Genomic DNA, 25,154 nt, shown 5'->3' with positions numbered 1-25,154 from the left:
ACTACTCGTGAGAGAAATGGGGCGATAGCTAGAGGGGAGATGTTTGTCCTTTCCAGGTTTCGGAACGGGAACGACAATAGCTTCCCGCCATCGCCTGGGAAAGGTACTGTCGGTCCAAATTCGATTATAAAGGCGAAGGAGGTAACGCAGGCTATGGGTTGATAAATGCAGCAACATTTGGACATGGATACCATCCGATCCTGGGGCGGAGGAGCGAGAAGAAGAGAGGGCATGTTGGAGTTCCCGCATGGAGGAAACAGTATTGTAGCTTTCGCGATTTTGAGAGGAGAAAGCAAGATGTCGCACTTCCGCTGCACGTTTCTTCGGGAGAAACGCTGGCGGGTAATTTGAAGAGCTCGAAATCTCAGCAAAGTGCTGACCCAATGAGTTAGAAATTGCGACGGGGTCCACTAAGGTATCATGTGCGACAGTGAGCCCAGAGACCGGGGAGGAACTAGGCGCGCCTGAGAACCGTCAAAGCCGACTCCAAACTTCCGAGGAGGGAGTGAAGGTGTTAAATGAGCTAATAAAGAATTTCCAGCTTGCCTTCTTGCTATCGCAGATGATGCGACGGCATCGCGCACGGAGCTGCTTATATCGGATACAGTTTGCCAAAGTTGGATGGTGACGGAAAATGCGAAGAGCACGTCGCCGCTTACGTATTGCGTCACGGCATGCCTCGTTCCACCAAAGAACTGGGGGGCGCCGGGGCAATTCGGAGGTGCGTGGTATTGAACGTTCCGCAGCTGTGAGAATAACGTCGGTAATATGTGTGACCTCATCGTCGACGCTGGGAAAGCGACGGTCATCGAATGTCGCTAGAGACGAAAAAAGTGTCCAATCGACTTGGGCAAATTTCCAGCGTCGCGAGCGCATATATGGCAGTTGAGGCTGCAGTCTAAGAACACATGGAAAGTGGTCACTCGAGTGTGTATCATCAAGGGCGAACCATTCGAAGCGCCGAGCTAGCGGAACAGTACCGACCGCAAGGTCCAAATGAGATAAATTTGTCGTGGAGGCAGACAAAAATGGGGGGACCCCAGTGTTGAGGCAGACTAGATCCGCTTGGTGGAAGACGTCTAGCAATAGTGAGCCACGTGGACAAGGATGTGGAGATCCCCAAAGCGGGTGGTGGGCATTGAAGTCCCCAACCAGCAAATAGGGGGGTGGAATCTGACCAAGAAGATGAAGGAGATCAGCTCGTGCCATTGGTGTGGACGATGGAATGTATACCGTACAAAGAGAGAACGTGTATCCAGAAAGGGAAAGACGGACGGCGACAGCTTGGAAGGAAGTGTTTAAGGGGATTTGGTGATAATGGAGAGTATCGTGGAGCAGAATCATGAGTCCTCCATGGGCTGGAGTGCCTTCAACAGAGGGGAGGTCATATCGAACGGACTGAAAATGAGGGAGAACAAAGCGGTCATGGGGACGCAGCTTTGTTTCCTGAAGACAGAAGATGACCGGCGAGTAGGATCGTAAGAGGATCGACAATTCATCCCGATTGGCTCGAATGCCGCGGATATTCCAGTGGATAATGGACATAGGGTGAACAGAAAATGGAGGAACGTGACCAAGGGTGCTGTCAACTCAACGACTGCTCAGAGCTTGCGACCGACAGCATGGAATGGCATTCAGTCGAAGGCAGAAGATCCTGATCCATAGGTTGGTCAGGAGCAGCTCCAGCCACCAACGATCGGCCAGTTGACCGGCCACCAGCAGTGCGCCTCGGCGACACAGAAGACGGCCGAGGGCGATTTCCGCCAGGTGGTGCTGTAGATGGGACACGCCTTGGCGGAGAAGGAGAGGAACTGTGTTTCTTCGTAGCCTTCTTGGAAGTATGATGTTTAGATGAAGGAGGAACCGATGGTTGTGAAGTTGCGGTACGTAAAAACTCTTCACGAGAATGCTCTTTTTTCGAAGACTTGGCGTCTGACTTTTGGGCTCGAGATTTAGCAGAATCCGACGAAGGGTGAGCCATTGAGTGGGCAGGCGAAAGTGGTGAGGTTGAACGGGCGATCTTTGCGCTGGCCGATCTGACGACCGTGGTACTAAAGGTGAGGTCGCAAGTCTGCGTGGCCGCCTCCTTTGTTGGCCGAGGAGAAGCAAGGACAGTGCTGTATTTTCCTTTCTGAGGCACAATGGGCTGTCGACTGGCGAGTAACTTTCGAGCAGCAAAGGTCGACACATTTTCCTTCACTCTTATTTCCTGGATGAGTTTTTCATCCTTAAAAATGGGGCAATCTCGAGAGGAAGCAGCGTGGTCACCCATACACTTGATGCAGCGAGGGGATGGAGGTGGACAAGCACCCTCATGGGCATCCTTACCACACGTAACACATTTGGCCGGATTGGAACAGGACTGGCTGGTGTGATTGAACCGCTGACATCGATAGCAACGCGTAGGGTTTGGGACATAAGGGCGAACGGAAATTATCTCATAGCCTGCTTTGATTTTTGATGGGAGTTGAACTTTGTCAAATGTCAAGAAGACAGTGCGGGTTGGAATGATGTCCGAGTCAACCCTTTTCATAACCCGATGAACAGCTGTGACGCCCTGGTCAGACAGGTAGTGCTGAATTTCTTCGTCAGACAATCCATCGAGGGAGCGTGTATAAACGACTCCACGCGAGGAATTTAAGGTATGGTGCGGTTCCACCCGGACAGGGAAGGTGTGGAGCAGAGAAGTACGCACAATTTTTGAGCCTGGAGGGCACTGTGTGTTTCCAACAACAGGGTGCCATTCCGTAATCTGGAACAAGACTTTACAGGACCCGCAATTGCGTCGACACCTTTCTGAATAATGAAAGGGTTGACCGTGGAAAAGTCGTGACCTTCGTCAGACCGAGAAACAACAAGGAACTGTGGCAACGATGGAAGAACCGTCTGTGGCTGAGACTCAGTGAACTTACGTTTGTGAGCAGACATAGTGGAAGGTGAGGAAACCATTGCGGAAGAATCCCCCATGATTACCGGCGTCTCCGATGGCGCGCTCCTTCCTTGTGGGGGCCCTCACCGAGGGCACACCCGCCTTAGGTGATTGTTCACACCTCAGGCCACACCTCCCGACAAACTGACGGAGGGACCAATCGGCACTTTCGGAAGGTATCAGCTCCGGTAATCACCCCTCCCTGTGCCTGGCCATTACCAGGGGGTACGTACGTGTCCTACCTGTCTACCCGGGGCGGGGAATTACGCGTTACCCCGTCACCGGCTACGCATGGAAGTGCGTGGGTCGGCCTTCAGACACGCACAGGGAGGAAGAAAGAGACAGGGAAAGGAAAGAAGAGAGGTCTCAAACGCCGCAGCGGAGAAAAGGGTAAAGAGAAGAGGTAAGGAAAAGAGAAGGACGAAGAAAGATGAAGACATACACGCAAGGAAGGCGAAGAGTGCGGTACATTTACAAGCGTCCGCCTCCGGACGTAGGCACAAACCATACTCCCAGAGGGGGAGAAAGGGAAGGAAAGAGCCAGAGGTGGGGGGGGGGGGGGGGGGGGGGCGAAGAAGGGGGATGGGGAAGGATACGGAAAGGGGGGGTATGCAGCCCGGAAAAGAAGGAAGGCCACATTAGCTCGGGGTCCCGTGCTCGCTACACACGTATCCACAAAAGAGTTGTGGATCCCCTGGGGGGGCCGACAGAAGTGCATGACACAGGACTTTGCGGCTGAAAACTGGAAGCCATGGGCTAGAGCCCATGAATCCACCTTATGAATGACTCCCCGTAGGTGCCGTTCAGCAACACCAGTACTGGGGAAGCAGTAAGAAATGCAGAAGTCATCCACTTACGGAGAAGGTGAAACGGATGGCCCTACAGCTGCTGCTAGACCGTTAATGGCTGCTAAAAAAAAAAACAGAGAAACACTAAATACGGAGCCGTGTGGGACTCCATTCTCCTGGATATAGATGGAACTATGGGAGGCACCAACTTGGACATGAAAAGTACGAAGTGACAGGAAATTTTGGATAAAAATTGGGAGCAGGTTCGGAGACCCCCATTTGTATAATGTGGCAATGACATGATGTCACCAGGTCATCTCATACGCTTTTCGTAAATCAAAAAAGGCGGCAACTAGTTGTTGGCATCTGGAAAACGCTATGCAGATGGCAGACTTAAGGGACACAAGATTATCAGTGTTAGAGCAACCATGGCAAAAGCGGCCCTTACATGGAGCCAGTAGGCCACGTGACTCCAGGATCCAACCCAACCGCTGACACACTAACATTCCAGAGGCTTACAAAGAACGTTTGTGAGGCTGATGGGCCGATAGCTATCCACATCAAGCGGGTTTTTACCGGGTTTGAGCACCGGAATGATAGTGCTCTCCCACCACTGCGATGGAAAGACGCCATCGCACCACATCCAGTTGAAGATGATGATGAGATGTTGCTTGTAGTCAGATGAGAGATGTTTATCATCTGACTATCGATGCGATCCGGTCCAGGAGCTGTGTCAGGGCAACGCGCAAGGGCACTGAGGAGCTCCCACTCCATAAATGGGGCGTTATACAATTCACTGTAGTGTATAGTGAACGAAATCATTTTCCCTTCCAGCCGCGGTTTGAGAGCATGAAAGGCTGGGGGTAATTCTCCAACGCAGAGGCTCGAGCACAGTGATCGGCAGAGTGCTCAGCAATCGCATTTTCATGGGTAGATAACACGCCATTTATGTTAATACTGGGAACACCTGTTGGGGTCTGGTACCCAAAAACATGTTTGATCTTTGCCGAGACTTTGGTAGGTGACGTATGGCACCCAGTGGTCCAGACACATCTCTCCCAACACTCCTGCTTCTGTCGTTTGATAAGATGGCAAACACGGACACGGAGACATTTAAAGGCTATAAGGTGCTCCAGGAAAGGGTGTCGCTTATGCTGTTGTACAACACGCCGACGGTTCTTAATTGCTTCAGCGACTTCTGGCGGCGACCAAGGGACTGCCTTTCACCGCAGGCACCCTAAAGAGTGAGGGATCAAATTTTCTGCTGCAGAAACGATAGTTGTAGACACCTGCTCAACCATCACATCAATGTTACCATGTGGGGGAGATTAAATGGTGACAGCAGAGGTGAAAGTTTTCCAGTACGCCATGTTTAAAGCCAATCTGGGCAGGAGTCCATGGGCCTGTTGCTGGGGCAGTAACAGGAAGATTGGGAAGTGGTCACCACCACACAAATTGTCATGTGCTCTCCAGTGGGTAGATAGGAGAAGGCCAGGACTGCAAACTGAGAGATGGATGGCTGAATGTGTGGGGGGCACCTGTATTTAAGAGGCAGAGGTCGAGTTGAGACAGTAAATTTTCGACGTCTCTGCCTCGGCCAGTAAGCACGGTGCCACCCCACAAGGGGATTATGAGCATTAAAATGTCACAAAAGTAAGAAAGGTTTAGTGAGCTGATGAATCAGTGCAGCCAGTATGTTCAGGGGTACTGCACCACCTGGAGGAAGATATACGTTGCAGACAGTTATTTCCTGTGTCATCCTTATCCTGACAGCCACAGCTTCAAGAAGGTTTGAAGGGGGCACAGGTTCACTGCATACTGAGTTCAGGACACACGCGTAAACCCCACCTGACAATTATAGTCGCTTCAGTTCCTGTAATATCCTTTATAGATGAGGAGGGCAGATTCCGCAACTGAGTTCAGGACATACGCGTAAACCCCAACTGACAATTATAGTCGCTTCAGTTCCTGTAATATCCTTTATAGATGAGGAGGGCAGATTCCGCATTGCCGGCAATCAGGTTTCCTGGAGGGCAATGCAGAAAGCAGGTATAAAGATTAACAGTTGCTGTAGCTTAGCCAGGCGGTGGAAAAAACCACGGCTATTCCATCGGATGACGACGTAGTCGTGAGACTGGGAAGGCATGCACCATTCAATGAGGCAGTTTGCACCTCAGGGTCACCTGCTGTCACCTATTTGTTTCCAGAGCAGTCTGTATCCATGGTGTATGAGGGTCCGGCGAGATCTAGGTCCTCAACAGATGCCAGAATCTCCACCTCATCCTCAGAAGCAAAGCTTGTAGGTAGTGGTGGTGTTGGTGCCACCACAATTTCCTTGGTCTTGGGGTTCTTATTTCAGATTTCTCTCGCTGCTCTTTTGGTTTCTCTGGCTGGGATGATCGTGAAACCCTACAACCAGCTACTTTTGGGAACTAAAGCCAATGGTGGGAGTAATCTTTCCCTCTAGCAAAAACCTAGGAATGAAGTGATCCAAGGGACCCCTTCCTAGCGAGAGAAGCCACAGGAGACTTACACTTCTCTGGCTGGTGTCCCCAATGGTTGGGGGGGGGCAGTGCTATTGAGGTAGGTAATGTGGGAGCAACAGGGAGGGAAGTGCCCCCCACCATCAAGGGGGCAGGTGTAGTCTTCCAGCTCGGAGAGCTGACCGGATTTCGCAGAACGGATGGGGCTACAACTGTTCTCGTAGTGGCAGTGTACAAAGAAGCCATAGCCACAGGATGGGGACGCGCAAATTTCCTCTTTAGCCTCAGCGTAGGGCACTCCGTCCAGGGTCTTTTATTCCACAATTTTCCTTTCATGCTGTAAAATCCTGCAGTCCCGTGAGCAAGGGGAATGCTGCTCTCCGCATATAGGGCACATGGAGTATTGGGATGTGTTGGGCATCCACAATCTCGACATGTGACACTGGAAAGTACAGCGGGAAGACATATGGCCGAACTTCCAGCATTTTAAGCACCGCATAAGGTGAGGTATATATGGTGTTACATCACAGTGATAGACCATCACCTTGACCTTCTTGGGCAATGTGTCACCCTTGAAGGCCAAGATTAAGGCACTGGTGGCAACCTGGTTTTCCCTCAGACCATGATGGACATGCTGGACAAAATTAATGCCTCGTCGCTCTAATTTGGCATGCAGCTTGTCATCAGACTGCAAAGGAAGGTCCCTTTGGAATATAATACCCTGGACCATATTTAAGCTCTTATGAGGCATGATGGTAACAGAACCATCCCACAGCTTGTCACAAGTGAGTAATGCCCGTGACTGGGCAGAGGATGCTGTTTTTATCAAGACTGACCCAGATCTCATTTTGGACAAGCACTCTGCCTCCCCGAACTTGTTCTCTAAATGCTCAACAAAAAACTGAGGCTTCATCGTCATGAAAGATTTCCCATCAGCTCTCGAACATACAAGGTATCGGGGCGAATAAGATCCGCTGCTATCCTTAGCCTGATGTTCCTCCCATAGTGTGGCCAGGGAGGGGAACGGTTTAGGGTTGTACTTCTGTGCATTGAATTGAGCTCGTGACCACTTAGAGACTGCTGATGTTTCACCACCAGCAAGAGATGATGGACTACGCTTCATCGCGTGTCATCCACCCTGATGCCACCCACTCCAACCAGGGGCCCTCCCCACAGGTACCACCCAGCTGCAGCAAAGGCCACCTGGCAGGATGGCCATCGCCGGGAGTCCCCATGCCCCAGGGGGATGGGCATCTACCCCTTGGCATATGTGGGGAGATAACGGTGCAGGCATAAAGTAGACAAAAGGGTAACTTCACCTGACATGGTATTAACTAGTGAAGTGATGACTGGTCTGCAATGGGGGGCTGATTCAGGGTTATCCAGGGAATTCCCCAAATTTAAGCCCGATGGAGCCTCAGAACGGGGAACCATGAATATTGTGAATTTTTCTTCTTGGGGAGACTTCCAAAAGAAATTTAAAGAGAAATACTGGTCTACCAGTGCACAAGAAAAGTTAATATCAGATCCATGGGACCCGGGTGGAGTCATATATCCCCCAGGGACATTAACGTTCTGAGTTAACGGGCGGAGTGACGACCACTGGGCCCTGAGTTGTTTTCAATGTTTCTTCCAAAATAGATTCCCTGCACTAAATTCCCATAAACTATTCCTAACATTTATTACTATCCTGTAACCTTACTACTTAGAAAACCGGATCTGACAATAAAATAGATACTGATTTAAGAGAATCACCAAAAACAAGTGATATCTAGACAATATAAAATTGAATAGATTATTATATTTATGGGTAATATAATATGAGGTGACTAATGAAACAACTGTGAAACCAGAGTGTATACATTTTCCATTTTGTATAGAGTATTTTATACCTTTTATGAGATGTGATGTAAATGGGAGGGTTTGTATAGGTTTTGAAAGGGGGTGGGTATTGTAGGTAAAAGCATGGTTTACAAGAGCAAATAAATCACACATCACACCTTTCAGACAATCCTCGCCAACAAGGGTGCCAGATTTTTCACTATTTGCCATTTCCATAGGGTTGCTGAGATTTCCTTCGGGGACCTCAAAGGTGAAAGGTCGGAATGTCCATTCTGTAGGAGATGATTTAACACCGAAACTCCTCCAGAGTCTCACTTAAGGAATGCGCTATTGTAAACCAATCATAGCTCCTGTCACGTGATCTTGCCAGCCATTGACAGCAGATATTCAGAGCATAGGACAGATGATGCAGTCAGCCAATAGCAACATCACTGTTAAGTAGTGTGAACAAACAAACAGGAAAAGTTAACATTTCAAATTAATGTACACAGTGTAGCTACAAGAACAGCTAAGTTTTCATACATAATATTGGCCTTGAAGATCAATAAGCTACAAGAAAAGCTAAGCTTTCTCTTACAATATTGGTCTTTTAGCGTGTGTTACACTTTAAGATAAATCACACAAATTTGTCGGCAAAATTTTCAACAATGACATTATTCTAAGTGGTTGGTCCTCAAAGTGTTAAGTCTTAAATGAGAGTCAAATGCTCTGTGATTTAAGAAATTTATTGCACATTCTCATACGTAACATAGTTCATCTTGCGTAAAAGGAAATTTCCTTTGAAAATAACGTTTTTTGAAGAACTATTCACAATATTTTCCCATGACCTCTTAGACATGGGTCCATTTCAGCAGCTGCCAGAGTGTGCCAGAAAACAGGCATTACTGCGGCAGGTACGATGATGTAGGGAGCCCTATGTTCAAATTCGTAGCATTGAGAGATCTTCCATGATGTCATAAAAGAAATAGGACATCAGAGGATACTCCAAGAGCATAGGAATTTTGTAAACCATACTAAAATGCATAATTTGGCTAAAAGAACACATTCACGATGAAGTAGGCCCCAACCTGATAAGCTTTTCAGTGCACTTTTCAAGATGCAAATTTTCTTGGAGTACCAGTATCGTATTGTCTCATGTTTGGTTCTTTATTATGGCATAATGACTTATTTAGCAAACACACAAAAATTCCATTGTTGTCTAAGGCAATCAATGCTTGACTGCCAAAAACATGTAAATCAAATCAAATCAGGAAACTGTAGCTAACAACATATTTTAGCCTTCTGTAATTATACGAATGTAATTTAATTCACTTGATAGTTCACAGACACACAAATCAGTTTTTTGTTTTGTTTTGATGTGTGAACTGTAAATTAAGAGGAAACAGAAAGAAATCACTAAGTGTATACACAGGTCACTATCCTCCTCCCCACTACAATCCAGACTGCTCTGCATATGTGCCATTCTGGGAGCTCGGGTGCCAGAAAAATGTTTCTGTGTAGCATGACTGCTTCTTGCTACTGCTGCAGCCAAGGTATTGTTCATACGCAACTGAACTGCGCATGCTCATGAGCCTGCTGGCGACTGCTCAAAACGAACTTCATGTTAACAGTCATGACATCACGCTCACAGGAAGCAGTTAGCTGTTATGAGGTACGCTACTGTCTTCATCCTGAAGTTTTGAAACATTTTGCTTTTGTCGGGCACTTGTGAGTGCACTGAGTTTTTCTGCTGTCAATGGTACATTTCCTTCGCAACTTAAATTTTATTTTGGTTTTATTCTCTCATTTGCATTTTATTGGTGCAGTAATGGGATACAGTAAAATTCTTTGTTAGAATATCAGCTCTTACCAGTCAAAATTACAAAATTGTAGCTGAAGACTAAAATAATGAACAACTCCTGGAATTCTAAGAAGTTACCAGGTTTTACCTGGTTTTCTCCCAAATAAAAAAATTCCCAGGTTCTTCCTGGATTTCCCGGAGCATATACACCCTGTTTGGATACATTTATCATATGCCCCACATTGATTTCTGCAGTTATTTCATGTAGTGTTGCAGCACTGACAACACTGCTGTCGGTCATTAAGTGAAGGCCATCAGCCACTGTGTTGTCCATGGTGAGAGGTAATGGATGAAATTTAGTATTCTCAACAGACTTTTGACACTGTGAATCTAGCAATACTAAATTCCCTAACAATTTCTTAAATGGAACGTCCTACACGTCTAGCTGCAACTGATATTTCGCATTCAAAGTCTGGTAATTCCTGTTGTGCCGCTATAATCACAGTGGAAACATTTACATACAAATCACCTGAGTACAAATGACAGCTCTGCCAATGCGCTGCCCTTTTATTCCTTGGGTACACAATACTACCATCATGTGTGTGTGTGTGTCTATGACTATCCTACGACTTGTCACCTCAGTGTAATTGGTCATCCTGAGGGTGTGAAGAAAAGGGGATGTCTTCAATTCATAGCTTCCATCACAAAATGAGTTGCGAGGTGTTCAGCAAGAGTTGACATGCCATTATAGAAACTATTCTAATGGAAGAGATCAGCTGCAGTTGCGGATCTTTGCGACTATGGAGCTGAGGCATTCTTTCCCAGGGAGGAGACATAGCACTCACAGATTTCTTCCTCACTATAATGAATTAGGTAAGGAGACTTAACATGAACTCATTCAAAGGTTTCGCTTGAAACGTCGCAGGGCTATTGTTACTACAATTCTTTGGTCCACCAAAGCACTGGCCTGCGATAGAAGGGACCTGTAAAGAGAGGAATAGCAGTTCCAGCACTGTGGGTGATCCCCTGGGAGATGTCCAGCACAACCCCATTGATGCAATCTGACAGAGAAGAGAGAAGGATAACAGCAAAAGGCACAGAATTGCTAGCTGGGTCTTCGAAGTACCCAATGAGAGAGAGAGAGAGAGAGACAGACAGAGAGAGAGAGAGAGAGAGAGAGAGAGAGAGATCAATAGCTGAAAAGTGTCATGGCAACACTGACGTGTTTGGTAGTATCATCACTGAGGAGACACAGTCGTTTAATGAACAAAGTAAGAGCATATGGACTATCGGACCAATTGTGTGATTGGATTGAAGAGTTCCTAGATAACAGAACACAGCAAGTCATTCTCAATGGAGAGAAGTCTTCCGAAGTAAGAGTGATTTCAGGTGTGCCACAGGGGAGTGTCGTAGGACCGTTGCTATTCACAATATACATAAATGACCTTGTGGATGACATCGGAAGTTCACTGAGGCTTTTTGCGGATGATGCTGTGGTATATCGAGAGGTAGTAACATTGGAAAATTGTACTGAAATGCAGGAGGATCTGCAGCGAATTGACGCATGGTGCAGGGAATGGCAATTGAATCTCAATGTAGACAAGTGTAATGTGCTGCGAATACATAGAAAGAAAGATCCCTTATCCTTTAGCTACAATATAGCAGGTCAGCAACTGGAAGCAGTTAATTCCATAAATTATCTGGTAGAATGCATTAGGAGTGATTTAAAATGGAATTATCATATAAAGTTGATCGTTAGTAAAGCAGATGCCAGACAGAGCTTCATTGGAAGAATCCTAAGGAAATGCAATCCGAAAACAAAGGAAGTAGGTTACAGTATGCTTGTTCACCCACTGCTTGAATACTCCTCAGCAGTGTGGGATCCGTACCAGATAGGGTTGATAGAAGAGAGAGAGAAGATCCAACAGAGAGCAGCGCACTTCGTTACAGGATCATTTAGTAATTGCGAAAGCGTTACGGAGATGATAGATAAACTACAGTGGAAGACTCTGCAGAAGAGATGCTAAGTAGCTCGGTACGGGCTTTTGTTGAAGTTTCGAGAACATACCTTCACCGAAGAGTCAAGCAGTATATTGCTCCCTCCTATGTATATCTCGCGAAGAGACCATGAGGATAAAAGCAGAGAGATTAGAGCCCACACAGAAGCATACCAACAATCCTTCTTTCCACGAACAATACGGGACTGGAATAGAGGGGAGAACCGATAGAGGTACTCAAGGTACCCTCCGCCACACACCGTCAGGTGGCTTGCGGAGCATGGATGTAGATGTAGATCATGGTTGGTACGAAGCTGGTCAAGTGGAAGGCCCCTACCATGCTTAGTGGTACTTCCTCAAAGAGTTTGGTGCACAATGAAGTCGCTAAATAGAGAAAAAAGTGTGTGTGTGTGTGTGGGGGGGGGGGGGGGGGGACCTCACTTACTGATGACACCGGTGTGAACCAGCGCACAGACCAGTCCAGATCACCTCCCACGAGCAGCATGTTTCTGACGGAATGCAGGGTAAGCACCGAGTGTCAACGAATGGTGATAACCAATCCATTACGGTTCCACTGAATGATCACATTATGGCTGCCAGGTTAGGCATTAAAGAACCAGGTAGACAAGTTACGTCCCAAGATCAATGTTTGTCACAGATGGGGATGGACCCACATCCACGTGTATTGACTCAGAATCTGATGATATAGGGGGATCTGGTGTAGTCAGTGTCGCCAGAGTAGCCTTCTCTCTATTACTCTCCACTTCCTCCTCAGCCTTTGGTGACCATGACAATAACAAGGGCCTATCCACGATGAATGTGGGAACAGATGAAGAGCAGGCAGCCCTGGGTACCACAGCCCACAGCTTATTCAGCCACTGGCTAGCATAGGCTCCTGATCTACAAGTTTCAGGGGAAAGGGGTCCCAAGAGGGATCCCTGTTACTGGAAGATACTGGAACAGGGAGCTGTTCCTTCTGGCCAGGTGCGAGATGATGTTCCCAAAGGAACCACAAAAGAGAACGGTGGTGGGAGAACAGGTTTGGAAATATTTAGGTAGTGGTATGGTGGCTGTGACTTCCACATAATCGATCATCATATTAACAAGATGTAGGTATCCACATTTTTTTCCATGTCTCACTATACAACAGGCAATCAAAAGATTTATATTCATGTATTTTCTTTTCTTGCTTGAAAACTGGATGAAGCATTAAATGTGGAGGATGGTGCTCAATGTAATTGACATACAAAGGTGGTTGTTCACTAGGACTATCTCCGTGGAGTGATCATCCACAAATACGGCATTTTGGGTCTGCCGTGCAACAAGATGACATATGATCAAAGCTAAGCATTTGAAGCATTTCATGGCTGGGTGGACATAGAGTTTCATGTTGCACTTGTATACCATAACTGACATTTTTAGGGAGGACATGCCTTTCAGGGGCACCTATGTTTGTTTGATTATCCTACGGACATGTAGGACAAAATGTATGCCTTGTCATTCCAGATGAGCCTGTAGCTTCTCTCCTGGAGCAATGGTCACTGGCATGTCAGCCAGACAGTCACAAGCCTGAAGTGCAGTAGACTGTGCAGCAGAGGCAGCTTTGATCAATCCATTGTGTATTCCCAAAGACTCAACTTCTCCAAATTCATCTTCAATACGTTCCACAAAAAAAAACAGCTTTGTTGCAGTAAAAGTATCTCCATCAGTTCAAGTACATACTACATTGTGGATAAATTGTTTTGCTCCCATACATCTGGCTTGTCCCTCTTCTCAAGGGCTCACACACCAGGTGCCATCCACCCACAGCACAGCAGCATAGGCCATATGGCACACTGGCCATTGCCAGGAGTCCTGACACCTCAAGAAGACAGGTGGGGAGCTAGCAGCTCAGGCATTAGCAGTGTGACGCCTACGTTGTCAGCAGGCTCATCCTGGCACACCATTATGTTGGTTTGGCGAATGCATCGGCTTTGAAGTGCATATAAGAGAGCCTATGCCAGTATTGTGCGTAGATGATCTTTCACTGCATGTAGTAGGCACTATTTTAGGTGTTCTTCCGAAGTCAGTCCACACTAGGGGGTGGGGAGACTGAGAAATGGAGGCAAAACCCAGAAGGTGACCAAAAATTACTTTAGCCAGAAAGTGATGGACGAACAAATGAGTATCCTGAGAACAGAAAGCTGAGCATATCAAATATCCATGCCAACATCAGAAGACGCCGCCTTGAGAAAGTCAGTAAGACAAGGAGAGAGAGTCAAAGATGAGAGTGTAGAGCACAGGAAAGATGTAGGTGCTGCAACAGCTTGGCATGCTCGCTACACACGTACTCATGGCAGAGTCATGAGCCACTTGAGGGCCCAATGATTTAGAATTGTTCATGTTAATACATTTGGTCATGAAGCAAGATCAGATATGATAACAGCTCTTTTGATGCCTGGTTTACACTAGCGCACAAAAAATGAACAAGTATCCCTCTAGTGCTAACTGTAAGCAAGTGCCAGCAAATTGCAGTCAGTCATGTTCGTTTGCATACATAGATGCTTGCTTATATTCAGCTGATTATCAGTCTTTCAATGGAACATCCAAAGCAAGTCTGCACAATCACCTGTGTGGAAGGCACAGAGTATTCACTCTCACAGTCACATATTTCGCAAACAAACTACCTTTGTTGAAAAGCCAGGTAGGAATATCAACAATGTATGGAAAGACAGATTGATACTTGGCTTAAAGACAACATGTTAAGTTGCAGACAGATACAATTAAAAGCTGGAAAACACACACACACACACACACACACACACACACACACACACACACACACACCATTCAATCACACAAGCAAGCACACCTCGCACCACCCTCATGACCACCAACTCCGGCAGCTCGGGCCAAAAGCTTACGTGTAAATGTCTTAATTGTACTTGTCTCCAACTTAGCATGTTGTCAATATGGTAAGCAGCAATCTACCTTTTCTTACACTGTTGACACTGTTAACAGAAGAATACAGATTCACAGTGGCTTGTGAGACTCAAGAGAGCCACAACACAAAGTGCCAAATGAAAGGAAAGCTGCCTGGTATGCTTAAGCACTCAAAATGTCCAACCAGATACATTAATAAGTGATAAATTCATTAGTTGCTTCAATCAGGCGAAAATAGAGTAGAAATAATTATTTGTGTTTCTTTTTATTCAAAAGGAAAATTTTTGTGAAAGCTAACAGATCTCAGTATGGCAAAATCAAACAATGGAAACTCTAAGTTGAAATATTAACAAAATAAGGAAAGGCTAGATTGCTACTAACTGTACAGGTGACACACTGAGCTGCAGACAGGCACAACAGAAAGACTGTCACAATTTAGCTTTCGACCAAAGCCTTCTTCAGGAAAGACGACACACACACACACACACACACACACACACACACACACACACACACACACACACACACACACATTTTCATTCACATTAGCAAACACATCTGATGTAAACATGATCCACATCTGTAGCAGCTCAGACCAGAACGCAACTGACAGAATGAAAGCAGCGATTTAGAGGGAGTGAGGAAGAGTAGCTGATATGTCCATGTCATACACCAGCCCTGCTGCAATCACTGCACAGTTTTTTATACTGGTATGACTGCCTCCAAGACGTCCACCAGGATGAACAGCCATGAAAAATTACACCATCCTCTCGCACAACATGAAACTGAACATAATACGCTTGATTTCAACGGCTGTTTCACTAACTGGGCCATCTGGATCCTGCCCTCCACCACCAGCTTTTCTGAACTGCACAGGTGGAAGTTCTCCTTACAACACATTCCGAGTACTTCTGTTTCATTTCACTATGCTCATGGTATGCCAGAGTAAGAACATTATGTTAGAATTTATAGTTATTTGGGGAGAAAAAACTACTCTGAAAAGAAGTTGATGCAAGAGTTGTCACTTATAACAGTCACTTACGCCAAAAAGGAATAAAAATACAAAAATGTTCACACCCTCAGATTTCTCAGTGGTTAGTATTTTGAAGCATACATTGTAGACATAGAAATTCATGGAAGTTCATAGCAATAGTCGCAATATTCATAGCTCCATCTGGTGACAGTTATTTACAAGATACCTATATGCATTAATAAGTTTCTAAATTCTGAATAAAGAATGAAGTAATATAAAATGGGCATTTAAACTAGAATGTTTAGGGCATTCCTATTCTATTCCTTGTCATTTCAAATAATCCAACTCTCCCTCATACAAGATATATAAAGAGTTATGGAAACCAACATTTGATAACACACACACACACACACACACACACACACACACACACACACACACACACAAAACGGGGGTGGGGGGGCCCTAACTGTGGACTGCATCCGATGTGGGTAGCAATCTGGTGGGTTGGGTGGTGGGGGTAAGGAGGTGGTGTGGGGTGGCTAGGGGGAAGCTGCTCTGCTGCCTGTGGAAGACAGCAAGGACATAGTGGGGATGGAATAGAGTGGCTAAGTGCCACAATGGAAAGCAGAGCTGGGGAAGGGGGAAACCGAGTGCAGGGAAAGGAAGAGAAAGGGACAGGGATTGGGGGCAGAGTGATGATGTTTAGGTACGGGGTTCAATGAAGTACATGTAGCACAGTCAAAGTCATAAATCTGTTCTCCAAAGGCCTCAGTCTCACACAAGTATCAGTCCTTTCCAAAGGGCTTATCTTTTACCCCACTCCCAAACTCATGTTGGGATTGTTAAAGACCTTCTTGTCTTTCACTGGTCCCTACAGAGGAAACGCATTTTTGCCGCCAACCCCAATAATCAGGCTCAAAGACTCAACCCAACATCAATACTGACCCCTGCCTAACATATTTCATTCTTTCATCCAATCGTGATCCCCCTATCACCACCATGTTAACTGTCAACATAAATTCGTAACTACACAAACACTTCCAGTGAAGATCAGCTGCGTAAATAAGATTTCCAAAAAAGATTGAATGCTTAGCAGATAAAATTCTGCTACACAAGCTGATACCATTAGTGTTAGTGGTTCTCCAAGGTAGACGGTAGCGAGTGAGATGGCTGAGCCACTGGCTCAGATTCAATCCTTGCTACTGTCCAGTTTCTATTTTTTTGTCACTCTCTTGTTCAGTTTGAGGTAACCGAATGAAGAACATGTTCAGCAACACTGTCTCTGGCAATCTGCTTGAATTTGTGCACCCAATGACCTGACTGGTTAAATTTGAAGCTAATTAAATCAGAAACAGCACAATGTATCTAATTTTTTCTTAGCAATTATCTCTGATCACGTTCTATCCTATAGCATCCTTATAAGATTTTCAGGCTGTTTCTGATCAGCTGCATTTGATAAGTGTAATGTCTTTAGTATCAAACACTACAGTGAATGATTATGTTAGGGAGAAATACACAAAACAATCAACAAGGGGCATTCTACTTCAGTTTATGTGGGAGAATAGACTACAGAAATATGTTGCAGCTCCTTCAATGGAGCTAGAACACGTGGCTATGCTTATGCTCCCTGATTACTACTGTGGTTATGCCAAATTTTTGAGGAAAAAAAAAAATTGCTGTCAAAGTCTTTGGCTCCTATTACACAACAAAATAAACAAAGCACGTTCAGATAGACTAATGAAACCAAATTTTAGGACATTTTAAATATACAGAAAATACATAATTATATTCGTCAACTACTTAATGAGAAGAAGATTAAATTATGCACCTGCCAACAGATCAGTGGCCAGTATTATGAGAAAATGGTTATCATTTTTGAAGTTACAGATGAAGGAAGGTACATATTTCACAATATAAAATATTGAGGGAGAGTGGTAAAGTATTCTGTTTATCAGTATTGACTCATATCAAAATTCTTTTAAAACACACAGATAATTGATACGGACTACCAATAACTGAATGCTCAGATACCCTGCCACAATTTATGACAATGTTACAAAAACTGGGAATTTTGCAAGTGCTTGACAATATTAAGTGTGTAATAATATGGAATAAATTTAAGAACATTGTTCCAGATTGAAAATTTGTCTTGTTAGCTGAAGGCCAAACAGTAGTTAACTAAGCAATAAAGTTAGCAAATACATATTCACCTTATATGTTCGTCTCCAATTCTTTTTATTATCCTGTAGCATTCTCTTCCAAAGCATTGACATCACTTCTGGGAACTGCTCATATGTGAATGTACCTTGTGCCACTTCTTGCATCAGTGCACCTGGAAAACAAAAATTGGAAAGAAAACACCATTTCTAAAAATACTGCTCTCCACACAATGCTTGGCTGTAAAAATTTGTATAATCAGAAAATAAAAGTCTAGCTCAAATTCAGTTTCTTTCAATAACACCACTGGTATTCAGAGTATACGATAAGCTTCACAACTTCGCAAACACTACGAAACAAAAACACATTTTATGATCATAGAAGCTTTAAATCATGACCCTGATGTGTATGTTTGTTGCTACCTATAATTTTGCTCTCCATTTTATTTTGTAACGGTAGCATGTAAATGTTTGACTCAAATTTGAATATGGCAATTTATGCATAAGCATCAACTGAAGCCTGTGTTTGAGAACTCTTTGGCTACTTCTAACCAAACTGCCATCTTTCAACCTAACCTAGGCCTTGCATTTTGCTACAGATCAATGTCATCAAAACTAAGATTTAGTATTCACCTTTCAAGCTAAACCATACCCTGGACTATGCTACAGATAAGTATGCTCCACAACCTACATTCCAAGAAAGAATATACACACACAAAAATATTGTCAGTGTTCAGTCTCTCTCTCTCTTTTGACATGTGGTATTGGTAGGTTTAGTTAATCCAAAGAGTTCATTTTCTAACTTTAGTTTGCCAAGATTGTCCTCTGTAGTACCATCAATAAATAGTATTCCTCACCACTACCAACCTCTTCTTTTCTATCTTAGCTCCTCAGATTTATCAACTTCCCTTTAAAGGAACAATTGTAATTCTGATGGCTACAGTTTATTAATTTTGTAAATACAATGTAAGTAATGCCTTATAAGCTAACATACGCAATCAATGGATCACAACTGTATTCACTCCAACACCACAAAACTATAAATAGGTCAAATCTGCTACTTAGTTTTATTAGTATTAGCATCAGGAGTAGGAATAGTAGGGCTTCGGAATCAAAAGTATGTTATCAATCTGTTTTTCACAACCTGGGTGGAAGTTAAAACTGTTTCCATTTAATTCTGGGATAATCCATAGGCTTGCAATGACAGCCACACAATCTGTAATAATTTTTCTGATCAGTATCACTTCAGCCTCTACGGAATACCTAAATGAATTTCACCTGCAGTTCTTCAAATTCTTTCAAGTTGTACTGTTTCATGTATGCATGCCCGCAGTGAGTGTATCACAAATTAATCAACACATAATGGCTATACCAATTCACGAATTTTTATTTTTACTAGTAACTATACTGTAACAACTTTAGAAAGGAAATCATTTTCTACTTATCTACTGTCATTTTGTTTTCCTCAATTACTCACTTTTAGCAACTATGTCATTTTTTAAGTGGAAACAAAATGCTTAAGCACAGGCAGAATAGCAATGACACAAATCACACAAAGTCAGACAAACGACGTATTCCAGTTAGTGTAACACAAGCAGTGCGAGGACTGCTGATATTGTAACAGCACTGCTGCACTAAATGAACATAAACACTATGTGGTTAATTCCGATCCCAGTTGTTTAAGTTACCTCCAAAGCTGACCAAAAACTCTCATTAACCGCAATAAGATTTCCATCTTCTAATAAAAAATAGAAATGCATGAACGGATTACTTACCCCATTTAAATTTTATTCATCTCTTAGCTCTTTCCCTGCATTGGCATTTGACACTATACTGACACAACATCTCCTCCCTCTCACTGTGCCCACCTCATTTACCACCTCTACCTGTCTACCTCCTGCTCTCCTCTTTCTCTCTCTCTCTCTCTCTCTCTCTCTCTCTCTCTTCATCCTCTTCCCCCTCTATTTTCCTCTTGACCTCTTGCATTTGCCCACTACCCTTCTACACCTTCCACCAGCGTAATGTGTTTCCCCCTCATCCTCCCCTATACCCATCTCGATCTGTACCCAGCATGCTCACTGGAGTGTGAAGCCCCTGCAATACATTTCAGTAAAGCAGACCAATACCATTCTCACAACACACCTGTCAAGCAGGCAAGTCTGACATCAGGGGCTTGGAAATCATTTACTTTCCCCTGACATACAGATTGCCATGCAAAGCAGACTGATAAAGCAGGCCTATTCTATTACAACACCACATGCCTACCATGCAGAGCAGCCTACATATCAGGGTCCAGAAAATGCTTCTTCCCCCTAATATATAGGCTGTCCTGCACAGCACATTGATTTGGCTTCCGGGTCTAGTGTAGCAGGGGATACAACCCGTCGGCTTTGGACAATGACATCACAAGTCGCCAGAGAGCAGTTTACCATTTTCGCTTTTGCTGTTATGTTTCAGTTTCGTTTTTTTACTGATTGCTTAATAAAGTGGATCTGTTTATTCTATCTCGTGAGATTTTTTTTTTTTTTTTTTTTTTAAACCAAAAAACACTTATCAGCTACTGAAGGGAGCTACAACACTAAGAAGAATCGCTTCTCGTTTGGCGACTTGTGACGTCATTGTCCAAAGCTGATGGGTTGTATCCCCTGCTACACTAGACCCTGGCTTCCCACACAACATATCCCTCATGCAGGGCAACCTATACAAGTAGTGGGTAGAAAATGTTATTGTCCGTGTTTTCGCTCCTACTGACGTTAAGAGTTTGTACATCTCACAGTGCTGATAGTCATGATGCCTGCTGTTTCTGTGCCAAATTTAGCTGAAATCTATGAAGAGTTTGTGAAGCAATCCTGGACATGCAAACATATACTCTTATACATATTTACAAAAGACTTTATGTGATGTAACCGACATGCCCAATACTGTTATTCTGAATTACCTAAGGATTAATAACTAATAAAATAAATAAATACAATACTTATTTCTGCAAACAAAATGGCAGACTTTTAAACACAAGGACAGAGGGATACAAATTACGTACCAGTCGGTCCCCATGCATCATCATTTGTGGCTTCTCTAACTTTTGCTTCTATATCAGTGTAGTTCATAACAACATTGGTGCTGAAAACACAGAAACAGGAAGATCATCATCATCATAAAACAAAGAACAAAAGAAACCAATACCAATGCTATATCAGATGCAAATTATCTTCAAAGCTAATCTGTCTGCTGACTACATATAAATAATAACACAAATTTGTTGTTTCACACTATATTACTTTGGTGCATCGGAAAAAATTGCACTAATAAATAATTCTGTCCGGATTTCAGGAAAAAAAAGCTACAGAACATATGACTACTAGTGGTTTATTTTTACAATGAAAGCTTTAAAGTGTACAAATAAAATAAAAGCTTTGGAGCTACTGTTGAATTAAACGAGCCACTAATTAAAGTATGCCTACAATGTTCTAGACGGCTACCATACTGAGTGCTGGACAGATAACCTAGAACCAACAACCATTTACCAGCAGTATACTCTTTATTAACGAGGCAGTTCAGTTTGAGTACAGGCAGTACGCATTCATTCATAACTCAAAATCTTCCAAAAGAGTGTATCGTTACAACAGAAAACCACAACATTCTTCACTACACAATACAAAACTGTATGCAAAAGTAAACAAATTTCTCAATGATGCAGTAATAGCTTTCTTACTGGGTGAAAAGGGAAAATCTTCCCTACATTGTACGCAGAAACTTTGATGATTGTGTAAAAGCAAAAGTCAAAGTGATGGAATGTATTCCCGACCTATAACTAAAGCATCTGTTGTCAATGGCTGTACAAAACCCTTTCTGACATAACATTTACGTTCACATATTTTCAAAGTAGCGTTAGATACCTAATTATACTACAATCTGAAAATCCTCAGCAGCTGACACATCTTTAGGTAAACATAACCATAGTGTCGAAGGACACGATTCATTTGTGTAAAACAATAATTTTGATAATAATGACTACTTACGCTTTATCCACCAGTTCCCTCACTTTCCACATGATTGCAGCACTAAAATGATTCTATACTATATACACAGACAACGAAGCACAAGGTCACAACCCAATCACAATTTATCCATCTCCCCACTGCTACAAATCTCAGTAACAGCTGATATGTAACTTCAACATGGCCGAGGTAACGTCATCAACCTCACATCATCAGTACTTTTTCGTTTCATTTTCTTGTGAGCAGTCCAGAAGTGCTTCCAACTATTTTCGCAAATTCATAGATTTTTCACTTTTCATTTTAGTTGTTAAACGATTCAAACGAATTAAGTTTAAACACTTTCGACCAGCTATCGATTCTTCTCATGAAATCTCTGCATCTTCTAGGAAGGATACTGTAAATATTCCGTCGACCGCGCATAGTCATTTAAACGTCCAAGAGTAGAGTATACTAACTTATTCACAATTTAATTAAGGCTAGCATATCCAACTATGTAGGATTGTTTTCTGAAAAAGACACTGAGCCGAAACTACACCACGTTCATTCAGTATTGTAGCTCTATGCCGCAGTGTCTAGATGTTTCCTATGTTTAGATGTCGCCTTTCTAAGTGACTAAACGTGCAGGGACATTATGCAATAAAATAAGCAATATAGCACTCAAAAATTTATACCAAGCAGAAATTACTCCGATATTATAAAAAACACATATACAACTTAATTAGCAAATTTCTATTGTAACCACTTTTCCCAAACAAACGTTGTTAAGAGTTATGGAGACTAAGTTCCTGCTCATTCTAAAGCTAATAACTTAGAATAGGGCCGGCCACGGCATGCCAAACTTAAAAGCGTGTGCGGGACGGCCCAGACCCGGTCGTTCTCGGTCCAGTGTCTGTTTACACAAAACGAGGTAGTCTAGCGATGTATCGTCACAATCCTTTAAAATACGTGGGAATGACGGAAGAGAAGGATGATAATTCTGAATTCGCATAAGTGACAAGTGCTGTTTATTTGCCACGAAACGACATTATATTACCATGTAGAAAGAATTTAAATTTTTAGATGACAATGAAAGAGCAAAAAATCACAACGATAACACAGACGGGATTCATTGCTCTGTACATCAAGAAGCACTTTGTGCTAAATTTGCAGGCATGAAGGACTTGAACAAAGTGTTCGAACGGATAGCATAACTTCTGAAATTGCATCCGTAATTCCACTTTCAGTTGCAACAGTTTTCAATGGAAATGAACGAAGAGTATATACCGTAGACTTCATATATTACTGTAAAGTACGTTGGTTATGTCAAAAGGCATGCCTGGAACGATTTTTCAATTTAAATCTCTCTATTGCAGAATTTATGAAGGAAAAAGGAGTGCAGGAACGAAAATTAGAACATCCGGATTGGATTGCAGACTTCACATTTCAAGTGGACTTGACCGAACACTGCCCAAAGTAACTTCTTTCTGATTTGATGGGGATGCATTTAAAAAGAAAAACGCGTTGCACAAGAAACACTTTCTGACAAAAACAATACAGCTTCTTAAGCTCAATGGCGTTAAAGAAAGTGCTAGGTTTGAAGAATTCATTCTGGCCTTGCAAGAATTACAACAATAGTTTCATAGAGGTTTTGTGAGCACTGTCAGTCTTAGATCTGTTTTCGAGACCATTTGCCGCTTCAGTTGAAAGAGATACTGTGCATGTACAGATGTAACTGACTGACCTGTAAGGTAATTGCAGTTTTTATTACTAATCCTTTTTTCATTAAAACTGTCCAGGACGTCTACATTCCTTTTTCTCCGGTAGATCTTCGGAATGCCCATAATGAGGTTGCAAGTGTTATAATATTTCGATCGACATATTTGTGTGAAAGATGTTTTTTTCGATTATAAAACTAAATAAATCATGATTATCTGGCATTTTGAGTGCAAAACTCTGTGAAATTGTCTGTGCCTGCCTGTGTGCCGACAGTTTCTACCAGATGAAAATTGCCTTCAGCACTCCAAAAACAATTAATTAATCTGAACAATTGTTTTGTTTGTAACCTATATTGTTGAGAAATATAATACCAAGCATATGCAGCACAACTGCAGTGCCATTTAAATGCAATGCTTCGCTGTTTCCCCCCCCCCCCCCCCCTCTTCGCTCTCCTGATGCGCCGTGTGGCGTGGCAATGGGGGAAACGGGAAGCGAGACTGAGCACTAATATTTGTGTAAAATATTCATGAGAATTAGCACCCTCATGTACGTTATTGTTAGCAATTTTCAGTTTGTTTCATAAACAAACAGACACACTGAAAATTTTATAGTAGTTCTTTCCGAATGTAGCAACACCATCGGCTTCTGAAATTTTAAATTCTATATAAAACACGCTATGCCTGTGGTAAAATACACTCATGATCGACTGAAAATAAGCTTCGATATCTGAGAAACAGCGCTGGTGTCGTCACGGTGAACTGAGGAGTATGATGGTATGTGTCATGCGAGTCGATACGTCATTAAGCCTTGCATTAGCCGTAGGCGCGAGAGTAGCTGACAGACCCATGGGAATTTACAACACGTCTCCCATGTCGAACAGGCACAGTGCATATCCATTCAGGCAGGCTAGGAAAAATCTTACATTCGTAGTCTCAGATATTATTGAATTTAGGATCTGTTACAACGAAGGGATGCTGTACCCATGGTCTAGGGGTAGCGTCTTTCATTCATAATCAAATCGTCCTCGGTCCCGGGTTCGATCCCCGCCACTGCCTAAATTTTGATAAATAATCAGCATTGGCTTCCGGCATAAGAAGTCAGCCTCATTCTGCCAACGGCCTTGTCAAAGAGGGCGGAGGAGCGGATAGAGGTTCAGGGCACTCTCTTGTCCTAGGGGTGGGAAACTGCCCCTAAGGGCGGAAGAATCAGCAATGATCAACGACATGATGCAGAAGCCAATGGAAACCACTGCATTAAAGGCACGTAACGTGTATCCACAGGACATGTGGCCTGTAATTGAAGAAGTGTCATGATGATCTCTCCATTGGCAAAAGATTCCGGAATAGTCCCCCATTCGGATCTCCGGGAGGGGACTGCCAAGGGGAAGGTTACCATGAGAAAAAGATTGAATAATCAACGAAAGGATAACGTTCTACAAGTCGGGGCGTGGAATGTCAGAAGCTTGAATGTGGTAGGGAAACTAGAAAATCTGAAAATGGAAATGCAAAGGCTCAATCTAGATATAGTAGGGGTCAGTGAAGTGAAGTGGAAGGAAGACAAGGATTTCTGGTCAGATGAGTATCAGGTA

The 25,154-nt window shown here is 43.5% G+C and overlaps 1 protein-coding gene across 2 annotated transcripts in view; it reads right to left on the bottom strand.

The window, feature by feature from the left end:
• Positions 1-22,238, bottom strand: part of LOC126474967 (clathrin interactor 1) — a 199,796-nt gene extending 177,558 nt beyond the window's left edge. Inside the window, exons 1-3 of one of the 2 annotated variants that reach the window (XM_050102492.1) lie at positions 21,893-22,238; positions 20,914-20,993; positions 17,928-18,049 (exon numbers count right to left, since the gene is read on the bottom strand). In XM_050102492.1, the coding sequence (XP_049958449.1) occupies positions 17,928-18,049; positions 20,914-20,993; positions 21,893-21,924 (234 nt within the window). In that variant the 5' untranslated portion in view covers positions 21,925-22,238. The remainder of the gene's footprint in view (positions 1-17,927; positions 18,050-20,913; positions 20,994-21,892) is intronic. The other variant, XM_050102493.1, reaches the window with a different exon arrangement.
• Positions 22,239-25,154: the final 2,916 nt, after the last annotated feature.

This window comes from Schistocerca serialis, chromosome 4 (assembly GCF_023864345.2).
Source record: "Schistocerca serialis cubense isolate TAMUIC-IGC-003099 chromosome 4, iqSchSeri2.2, whole genome shotgun sequence".
Classification (NCBI taxonomy): Eukaryota; Metazoa; Arthropoda; class Insecta; order Orthoptera; family Acrididae; genus Schistocerca; species Schistocerca serialis.
Note: the sequence above shows the minus strand (reverse complement) of the source record. Positions and strands in the feature narration are given on the sequence as shown.